The sequence below is a fragment of the Astatotilapia calliptera genome, chromosome 5, assembly GCF_964374335.1.
Source record: "Astatotilapia calliptera chromosome 5, fAstCal68.1, whole genome shotgun sequence".
Classification (NCBI taxonomy): Eukaryota; Metazoa; Chordata; class Actinopteri; order Cichliformes; family Cichlidae; genus Astatotilapia; species Astatotilapia calliptera.
The window spans coordinates 17914813-17926342 of record NC_137426.1 but is presented as its reverse complement, the minus strand read 5'-3'; the positions used below and the strand labels follow the sequence as shown (position 1 = coordinate 17926342).

The 11530-nt window shown below is 38.7% G+C and overlaps 1 protein-coding gene across 3 annotated transcripts in view; it reads left to right on the top strand.

The window, feature by feature from the left end:
• Positions 1-11530, top strand: part of pparg (peroxisome proliferator-activated receptor gamma) — a 42519-nt gene that overhangs the window by 546 nt on the left and 30443 nt on the right. The window contains exon 1 of one of the 3 annotated variants that reach the window (XM_026167696.2): positions 159-274. The exons of the other annotated variants lie outside the window; for them this stretch is intronic. Within the exon in view, the coding sequence (XP_026023481.1) occupies positions 223-274 (52 nt within the window). The 5' untranslated portion in view covers positions 159-222. Of the gene's footprint in view, positions 1-158; positions 275-11530 lie in introns of those variants that run through there. 3 annotated transcript variants of the gene reach the window in all.

Genomic DNA, 11530 nt, shown 5'->3' with positions numbered 1-11530 from the left:
TGTCTAAATCAGGTTTTATTTGTGTGTATTGTCCCCGATGTAAATGTTAAGGTCGACACGCACAGGTAGCCTACAGTGTGACAGGATGGCTGTGGCACACAGTTTGGGGGTGGCAATGACGGGGGGGGGGGGCGGGGGGCGGCCACAGGACTGACAACTGACACAAAGTCAGGTGTTGGGCCATAGTGTGCCTGAAGGCCATAGTGTGAGTGTGAGCTTGACATGCAAACACCAGGCAGAGATTTTACCCATCAAACTGACCACAGCCTCTCTGGTGAGTGCGAGGAATGCTTTGTTTGTTTCTGTGTATGTTGTGCTGAAAAACTTTGTTGAATACCTCCATAAGCATTTATCTGAGTAAAGTAGGCTTTTTACAGGGCCTATACAATACATTCTTGGATGTGTACTTCTGTGAAGTCTATACTTTTTGTGTCATACGTGGAATTTGTGGATATGTCACACACGCTTCAGGCAGTTTTGTGTTCTTGGAATTGACAGGAAAATAATGGTGGTGACTCAGCAATATTGTTGACTGGAGCTCAGAGTTAAACACTCGTTTCTCTTTGAGGCTTGCTGCACGGCTGTGTGATAGGTGATGTCTTTATGGTATTCTTTTAAGACTCAGTAATGACACACGGTGAGAAAGCTTGTAAGAGCCCCTTGTAAAGCGTAAGAGTGTCACAATAAGTTCAACTGTTTTCCTCATCGCTTTGTACGATCTTCATGTCAGTCGTCTCATAACACCGTGGAGTTGCTGGAAAAATGTTCAGAGACATTTTAGAACAGCAACAATCACCATTTTATCCATTATATCTTGCAAATCACAACTTTTGGTTGAAAACTTAGTTTGCTATTTACATACACAAGACATTTCATGTGTTTGGTATGTTTACTTTCCTCTGAGACTATTATATGTTATATTTAAAATCACAGCAGCTTTATTGTCACGGTACGTTGACCCTCAAAAACCAAAGACTGGGAATCAATCTAAGGCAAGTGTAAAAACAGCTCCCCAAGTGAGTAAGTACATGTCAGTGGTAGTAAATGAGCTGAAGCAGTCATGTTTTATCATAATATTCAGCAAAGATAAAGATAGTGTAAAATCAGCAGCAATATATTTTTAACCATTAAGTCAGAAAGTCAGAGAAACAGTGTCGACAAAAAAAGAGGAGTTATTTTATTTAAAAGTAGCAGTAGTACATTTTTAAAGGTGATCTCAAGTAACAGCAGCATTCGTACTCAAACTGATCCTGTGAATTATTAGACATTTAGCAGAATGAGCTCACAGATTAAACGTCCATGCAACGTGACCCTTGATGTAATACGGCTATTTTAAAATAAGAGAACTTAAAATATGACAAGTTATAAAAAGATTATTTTTTTCTGATTAACTCCTAGATTCATGCTGTAATATCGTTTTACTGGGTTTACAACATTTTGTTGAAGTCATTTGCGTTGCTGTCATGTAAGTTTGGTAATACTCTGTTTGACAAAGACTTTTTGTTAGCTTTTTGAATCTTTTGTTTCGCTGTGTCTGATACGCAAACAGATTCAAATATTTGTGTCTAAAATCTCCGGGAACTTTAATCAGTTAGAGAAATATCTCATATCTTTGGTGAAATTAGCCTGTAATCTCTGCATAGGCTGCTTAAAATCTGACACTAACCAATTGAGTGTGTTGATACATCATCAATCAGTGCATTATTGCCTGTTGGGTTATATAACTGCTGAAGTGAGGCGTGTGTGTGTGTGTGTGTGTGTGTGTGTGTGTGTGTGTGTGTGTGTGTGTGTGTGTGTGTGTTGGTGCGTGTGAGAGAATGACTGTGATAGATTTGGACTTTGCTTAGTTGCCATAAATGAAAGGAGTGCCTCAAGATACCATGCTATGTTTTTGTTGTCCATCACACGTGCTGAAAGTCTTGTTTGACTTTCCGTAGATGATATACTTCTGCACAAAGCCACAGAGACAAAGTTCAGCCTCTTAAAAACACCTCCGCACAGAGAATTGCCTTAGTTCTTGAAAATCTGTGTTAATTTGAAATCTATGATGAGAGAGTTGCCGCTCCACTATCCAGCGGTTTTAAAATGTTACAAAACCTCGCTAAGAGCCAAGCATAATCACTGCATGAAAGGAAGGAAGACAGTGTGCGCATTTGTGTCTGCATAAAATCCAGATAAAAGAGAATGCCACGTTCCTATACAGCCCACAGATAATTAACCACTTTTGTTTCTACACCACCAACACTTTGGTTTGTTTACTATATATCAGATTAACTTATTCTGACTGTGTTTTTCAAAAGTGCGTGTTTGATTTCCTTTTATCTGATGACATGCGTATTTGACGCAGTTTAGCCTTAAGGTCATGTATTTGTTTTTTCAATTGGGTGTAATTATTAACTTCAAGGCCAATCATTTCACCATTTACTGTAAGTTTAAAGCAACATTTCGGCTGCAGAATTCTACTGACAACCGAAATATGGGGCACAAGCAGGTAGGGCTGGGCCATATTATACCGTTCACGGTAATACCGGTATAATGTTAGGCAACGATAGGAAAATGAAATATCGCAATAGAATATGAGTAAAACGCGCATGCGCAGTGCCTTTGTTTTCATACGCACATGGCCGATTGTTGAGTGAAACAGATGAACCAGAATTGGTTTGTAAAAATGGTGCAACTTCAGTGATGTGGAACTGGTTTGGTGTTTGTCCGTCAGATACGACAAAGCACATTTTTTTGCAGAACATGTGGTATTTGTCGGACTAAGATGCTCTTAAATCTGGGAGTAATCTGGGTCCTAAACTCCGTATACTTCAGGTCAAACAACACTGCAGCATCACTGAGAGTTAAAAACTGTCTAAATTCTTTCATCTTTAATAAAACGATCAGCATTGCTGCTTTACCAGGTGTAACTATAAAGTTTAACTTCCAGGCATCCATGAAAATAAAATTTATTACATTTAACGGAGTTAGAAGTTAGCAGGAAGCTAGCGGAAGTTAGCTCGCTAGTTTCGCTAGTTACCTAAGCATGATATTGCATGTTCTGACTGAGAGATTTATGAAAAAATTCAAACGTACAGCTCTGCTATCACTTCCAACATAAATGAAGACAGGAAACTAAACAGCAGTGACGTTTGTAGGGTTACTGAAGTTGGGCTAGCTGTTATATAATGATGTGCTACGTGATCGCTAGCGACACAGCTATGTTAGCATAACATAAACAGTGAAGCTGGAGGACGAACAGTAACACTTTTCCACTTATAAAAGTTAACGTGAAGGTTCCTCATGGTTAGAGACAAATGCAATCGCATGGCAGGATGCTGTAAACGGACCAAACTTCAGTCAGGAGAACAACTGAGATAATCCATCCACAATACAAGGTTAGTCATTAATGTACTGCAACAACATGGGAATAGAGCAGCTGCCAGAGAATTCAACATTAATGAATCAATGGTACAGAAGTGGAGGAAGCAAGAAGAATGAGTTTAATAAAGTTTGATTTATCTGACTGCTTTGTTTCGCTTAATGTGCCTTATAATCCCGTGCACCTTATGGTCCGAAAAATACGTACTGCACACTACAGTTTAATGTTGCAAAGCACCTCTTTTTAACTTCAGTGGATATTATACATGGTTATGCTCAGGATATGTCAGCCCATTTCTACTGGAAATGCCTTTTGGTTAAACTTTCAGCAAGGAATTTGCATTTGCACTGTTACATTTTTATAAAGCTTTAATGTACATAAAAACCAGCTTCTTGTTTAAGTGAAAATAAATGGAAGGTTGTCTTTTTGCGCTAGTAATCTTGTGGAGTTGTATTTTGTTTCGCATCAATTATATCGTGGGTTATATCGTTATCGCAAATTTTCAAATATATATCGTGATAAATATTTTTGGCCATATCGCCCTGCTCTACAAGCAGGTTATTTACGAATGAAAAATTCTGCTTTACTAGTTAAACTTATATGTCTGGTCTCCCTTTCTTCAAACCAGTGTCCCCTCCTCTTTGCTGTAAAATTTGTGCCTTTGTTGATTTCTATACTGATTTTATTTGTATTGATAAGCATTATGAGTTACTTGATTTTTAGCCCATTTTTGCGGGGTCATATTTTTACATTATTGTATATTTAGAGCTGATCAACATCAACTGTATATTTGGGAAATGTCAAAACTTCCCTCTGGTTAACATTTCACCATTTCTTAGACTGAATCAGAAGATTGAGTCTGACGTTTAGCATGCCGAATGTGTTAGATGTGGGTTTTTTAAACAATGCAAATTGAGTCGACAGAACCTTCGGCAAAATAAATGTTTTGCAACCACAGCACCTGTTCGCATTATCACTCTCACAATGATTCCTAAATCACAACAACACCTGCTACCTGAGAAGTGACTCGTGTTTCTCATTTCTTTACATGCTGTCCTAAATACATCTGTGTTTGTGTGGGAAGGGAACATGTTTTAGTTGCCAAGTGTAAACATGATGCCTTTCAGGTATTTCTCTTCTGATGCCCGCTTAAAATTGCTGTCTCAATTTTAGACTGTGAACATGAGAAATCACGTTTTCCTGGGGCTCGTATTAAAGCCCTAATAAAGGCCCTAATTTTATTAGAGATCTGTCGACCTATCCAACCTTTACTGTCATATATCTTTACTATTGTTTACTATTGTTATTGTAATGGATTAATCTACTGATTGTTATTAATTTTGAGTTCTCTGAAAAAATTTTTTACCCTGAATATTGAGAAACGATTTATTGATCGTTAAGATTACCCCTGCTCAATCATCTGTTAATCTGTTATCAACTTTCACATGCTTGAAAATGAAGAGACGGTATGTCTGGAACACAGTGGTTTTTTTCTGACATACATCATGGAGGTAGCCAACTAGTAAACTATTGCGTTGCAATATTCGTAGATCCTTTTAACAAAAGTAATTTTTAGCGAAAAGATACCCAAGTACAATTTTACCCGGACTTCCTAAAGTTTGGAGAAACTTCCTGGTTCAGCTTTGATCAAACTCATACTGGATGGAACTGCCGTGACGTCACGTGTTTATTTTTGAAGTCCCTATTTGAGGCTCCGAGATAAGCATTTTCACTGCTGCCATCTTGGTATTTTGAAACCGGATGCAATGAGAGCTGGTTCTGACTGTGAAACTGCATGCCTTTTCTCTAATGGCGGTCATTAGACAATGAGCGTTCCGCATATATTCCTCATTTCTGAAATACAGCACGGTCAATTTTATTTTCAATGATTTTTTTTATTTAATATTTATATTAAATAAAATGAGTTCTTGAGTCTGTAAGCTAAATGCTTCCAGTTGTTTCCCCATAGGCTTCAATTACAAGTTTCCCCCCGATGGCCATCGTTGAGTGCAAGTTAAAGGCATGTACGCATTGGCTTCACTTTTCAGACCCCAAAAGCTACAGCCATCTTTTAGACTGTCTATACTTGGATGGAGTAATGCATTATTAATGGTATGTTCATATTTAATCTGTTTATTGGTTTCAAATGACACTGTTTAGCTAATCTGTTGGCTGCATGATACTTTGAATGTTCACCCCAAAAAGTTGATTCAGATTTTTTGGATTTCCTTGCCTGGAATTACTGTACAGAGTGGGGGATAAATGGATGGACTGATAGGGTTATGGAAACGCACACACCAAGGGGGACGAATACAAGATATACACAGGGAGAAGCTAAAGCAGAGAAGACACACGGAGAAACACAGCTGAAAAGAATCTGACTGATGAGACAGGGTAAGCAAAACTAAACTCTACATCAGTAAGGAGACTATCAAAATAAAACAGGAAACAACACAAACTGAGACTGAGACTTGACACAGGAACTCGTCCACAGATGAATTAACATGAAAGGACAGGGAAACCAGATAGAACACAGAGACAGAGATGAGACCAGGAACAGAGTAGGCATGAAAGACGAGTAACATAATAAAACAAGTTTTTCAACTTGAAAAAAACAAACTCAGATGAACTTGAGAATACAAAACTCAAGACTAACTAATACAGAACTAAAACTAAAAGATCTCTTAAATTCCAAAGAATGAAAAACAAGATGATAACAAACTCAAAAACTGTGTCCAAGACCCAGGACCATGACAGAATCCTCCTTTACCAGTCCAACAAAAAGGGTATTATTGAAGAAAAAAACTGGTGCTGTAACATTAGGAGCTCTTCCCATTATGGTGCAAAAATAGTTGTGGACATTAACCTGGTAATCTGTTGACTAGCCCTTCTAGGTGTTTTAGTGGTGAGTACAAGACAACAGATGACCTGCGTGAAACTCTGACATTACTAACACCATGTTCTAACCTACTGAGCCAGAACAGTCAGTACATATCTCAGACTTACATTGCATTTAGCCAACATTGTTGAGACACTAATCCTGCATCTTGAGCCAAAAATAGTCATTGTCGGAGAAAAAAAATGCAACATGAGGCTGAGGTTGGAGGGGGATTTGGTTTCCAGTCAATCCAGATTCATAATATGGTCCACTGTGTAAGTTCTCATTATTAATTCTAATAATTCACGCAAAATACATGAACATTTTACAGCAGTTAGAGCCTTAGCCAGCGACTGCATTGTAAACCGTAAGATAAGAACATTACTATGAAAATGTTAAAACAACTTGCAGAAATTATGAACACAGCAAATCGATACTGACTTTAGTAGAGTAATAAATTATACTGTGTTACAAGAGTATCGTTTGCATGTAGATATACCCCATCAGGATTCTCCTTCCTAATTTAGCTTTCTTATAGCTGATGACCTGGAACTACCCAGGGAAAGGACCCATCCTCAGATTTACCTCTGCATCCTGTCAGACAAAAAAAAGTTAAATTAATGACTTGAAAACAACTGGAACAAACTGAACCTGGAGCTTCTGAGGCCTCATGGGAGTCTGGCACAATCAGTCCCAAAGACACAAAACACACACGTCCAGTCGCACAGTTACACACATATACTGCCATACACACGCAAGAAGGATTTTCTTGCCAATGCACTTTAACACAGAAATTATTCAACAGACTGTAGGGATATCTAGTAACCTCTGTCCTAATTTCCCTTTTAAAAAGATGTGGGAGCAAAAAGCATCTCATCAGGTCAAAATCTGGTCTCTATTGGGAACTTGAAAACTGACTCATACTTGATGTGCATCGGGTGCTTCTTGGGTTTACTGGATATGGCATTGCTTAATGCCATATCCAGTTCAGATTCTTCTCTGAATGATCTGGCTGATTTCTGCAATCCACCTCCTCAATTTAAAATTGGCTAATCATAACCGAATGCCAAATAACCTAAAAATAAATAAATAAAACAGGAACAACAACTGCCAGTAGCTTGCGTCTTTATGGAATTTTTTTTTTCACCTCTCCAAGAAGGGGTGAAAAAGTTTCCATCTGAATTTATTTGTCATGCTTATCAACCAATTTTGTCATTAATCTCTGTGAATATCTTTAGTGTTGGGTAAGGTCTCATCAAACTGGAGTCTATCTCAGCTTTCACAGGGACAGAGGAGGGGTACACCAGGCACAAGTTACCAGTGAAGTCATCACTGCCAGATCTGGCTAATAGTTTAAACTGTTTTTAGAAAAATGATAAACAACCATTATTTTTTACAGTTGACTCAAGTCTGAAGCTTTATGTCAGTGATTTTTAGATATTCAATGTTTGAATGTAAATGTCCACTTGTTATTTGCACTTACATGTGTTTGGCTGCTTAGCGTTCATGGTGAAATGCTTTCAAGTAGCATTAAAACATTAAGCTGCCAAAAACATAACAGCATGCCAAGGACTGGACAGTGTTTCATCCAGTCTTACACTCCCGTTCATGAGTATACATTTATCTTCGCCACCAGTCCAGCGTGTGGTAGAGAGCACACGCCTCCTGAGCCAACTCTGACCTTCTTCTTATACGCCCTTTACCCCTCACAGAAATTTTGTGATGTTTCTTTCTGCATGCACCTTTCCTGGCACTCATATTTACAGTGCGTCTTTTGAATGAGATTCACGTCATGTGTCGCTTTGTTATTGTCCAGTTAAGTGCAGCTGACGGGAGCACACTCCCGTCTTTTCCTCTCCGCTTCGAGGAACAGGGCATGACCCTTCCCACATTGCACCTCTCCCCTTTCCTACCATATCACCCTCCTTCTCACTCCCTGTGTTTATCAACACACAAGTTTAGCAATAAATCATTGCTTGTGCGTATTCTCACATGACTTTCACAGCTGGGATCATAAGCATATAGAGTGATGATTAACGTACGTGATCACCATATAGGCACATGTGTCACAGCATGAAGCAGTGATCTCACTGTCCTTGTTTGTCATATTATCCTCATTGTTTTTATTCTTGCTCCATCCTTTTGTTTTTTTTTTGTTTTTTTTAACCTGTTTCATGTTTTCAGTGCTAGATGTCTGAAACATGTGTCTGGACTGTGCAACAAAGATAGATAAAGTCTGACTTTGTTCTCTTCTCATAAAGGAAAGGAGTGCCCCGGGCCGTGCTCCATTTATGCTGTGCACACATGTCCTTACATACATGTCTTGTACATGTGACACCATTGCTCACACAGGTAGTATTTATGAGTGGATGTGTAAAAATCTGTGTGTTTGTGACCATGACAACATGCAACCACTCCTTCCCCTTAACCACTGAGGAAGATCTTGAGGCTCAAGGGACTCATCAACCATTAACTCATAGCTATTTAAAGGAACTGGGTGAGAGTTCATGTCCTCAAATTATTGTGAAAACTCATGATTCTAAAAACAGAAGCATGTATGGAAGCAGATGCATACATAAAAAGCATTACAGCTAAAAAAAAACAAGGCAGGTGCTCTATCGCTCTTTGTTTGGCTTTTCCCATGTGCTTATGTATAGCCTTCTAACCAGCAAACACAGCAGATGAAACGTTGTTATCTCAAGAAAGCTGACCTGGAGATGCATACATGGACAGATGTTGATTTTGTGTCCATTTACATAAATATCAGTCATCCATCCAACTTGGTGTCACAGAGCCTGTGGCAGCTAATAGTGGGAGGGTATACTCTGGATAGTCAAAGGAGCTTGTAAAGAAAAGCGTCTGGACTTCTTTAAGTTGCTTGAAGACCTTTCACCTCTCATCCGAGAAGCTTCTTCAGTTCTTCAGTTCAGTTCTGAAGCTTCTTCTTTAAGAAGCAACTTAAAGAAGTCCAGACGCTTTTCTTTACAAGCTCCTTTGACTACGATGACCTGGATGACTGAGAACCTTCACAGACATATACTCTGGACAGGTTGCTAGTCTGCTGGAGGGCTCACACAGAGAGAAGAGCTGTATCTTGAGGGGAAATCCATGCAGGGACAGGGAGGACATGCAGACTACAGACAGTAAGGCCTAAGCCACCCAGGAGATTAGAACCAAGAACCTTCTTGCTGTGGCATGTCGGTGCTAACCACTGCACCACTGTGTCGCCACCAGTGGCTTGATATGTATTGTGATAAAGAAGGCAAATGAATGTTCCTTTGTTTCATTTTTATAATACAACAGTATCTGATTGACAGCTTATTTGATTATGAAATCCAAAACATTTCCTGCTCATAAAAAACTAGTATTACCAGATTGCCCCCCACCCCTTAAAAAATGAGCTTGCAAAAATGTATTTCTGACATGTAAATTCTTCTGTCTTATATGTTGTATGATGAACGTATGCATCTGTGTTTAGCTCTCTGCCTCCAAATGCCAGCAATATAACTCAGTAGTGTGCTTTATTTAATACGTTGAGTAGATCAGTAAGATAGAATATGGTCTTCAGAGGCAGAGTTCTTGAGTTTAGGTTGCCCTCTTCTCACTCAAACAGTTCTCGCTCTTTCAGCAAGCGAGAATTTTGTTTGTTTGTTTGTTTCGTTGTACTCTAACTGTCAAAAGTCAAATGTAAAACAGTTCTTGCATGCACACTTACCCTTGCAAGAAAATCCGAGAAGGGCATCCAGGAGATGTTTTAGAAAGATCTTGAGCTGAGCACATGGAAAAGAAACACTGCAGACATCGCACAACTTTTGCAACAATTTTTTTCAACCAAGGCGATGTCTAGGAAGAGCAGTCAGCCAGGACTAAGGTTTCGAAACATCTGCTGATCCCTTTGTACATCGTTTCCCATTTCTTATTTGTCTTGCAACATATAAGCAACAAACAAACGCAGCATATTGTGTATGCGTCCTTGCACATCTCACTATGTTTAATACGATCAAGAGCGTCCAGTGCTATAGGAGCCGCACTGTCATTTGACACAATGAAAACATATTTTGAACATCGCTGTGTGTACAGATGTGTGTGCATGGGTGATTCTGCCAAGCCATTGCACAGAATGACAGCGACCTTTTCAACGTTATAGAGTCATATGAGCAAAAATATTTGGTATATAAAAATAAATATATTTTTACTGGGACCCAGGCCAAGCAAAATGTGGTTACTCATTATGATTGTTGAGTGGATAATAAATAGAATAATATTTTAAGGATAGCTGATATGATGACTGATCAGCGGAAGGGATACTATGAGCAAAACCAAATGCATCTGGTGTTGGCAGGGCGATGTTGTATGACTGCTGTTGCACAAGTGAGATATATTATCGTTAAAAACCAAACTGCCTAAAAATGGGGAGAAAGAAGTAAACTAGTACAGTGGTCCCTTGCAATATCGCAGTTCACCTTTCGCGGCCTCGCCGTTTTGTGGATTTTTTTTAGTGCAATTTTGCATGCTTTTTTTTTTTTTTTTTTGATAGAGCGCATTGTGTTCTGCGTCCCGATCGGCTGTAGACCACTGTCAATCAAGCTCCTCTGTCCCGTGTCTCCTGTCCAGTACAGAATGCATTCAGCTTGTCAAATTTACATAAATCATCGATCACTAGCAGTGTCTCTGAAGTTGGTTTCATTCTATAATACTGGAGTTATTTTTCTACGAAGGTTTGAACTTTGAGAGTGTTTAAACAAGAGAGAAAGATGTAAAAATGTTCATGCCTGTCTGAGAAAAGTGTATAAAGTGTGTAGTGAGGGGTTTTACAACCTAAAAACATCTATAATAATTGTAAAAAAATAAAGCTGACTTTGTGGATTTTGCCTATTGCAGGTTATTTTTAGAAAGTAACTCCCGCGATTAACGAGGGACCGCTGTATTATCTCACTGGAATAAATAATTTTTTCACCTAATCTTATCAGTCTGCAGCTAAGAATTAAAAGAGTAGTTTAACATTTTTGGTAAAACAGTCTATTTATTGTTGTTACAGCTTATGATTTACATTTCTCCAAGTAGTGACACATTTCATTTAGTAAGCTTTAGCGGTACTGGTAGGTGTTTTTATTTTTAGACATAGACATCCTTGATGCTTCTCCATTTCCTGTTTTCATGCTAACTTAAGCTAACTGTGTGCGAGTTCTAGCTCTTGTTTGATCATCTCAGTCAAAAATCACATCCTCTGAAATACCAAACTGGTCATTTAGGTTCATGTCGTAACCAGCTATGACACTAATCCACGT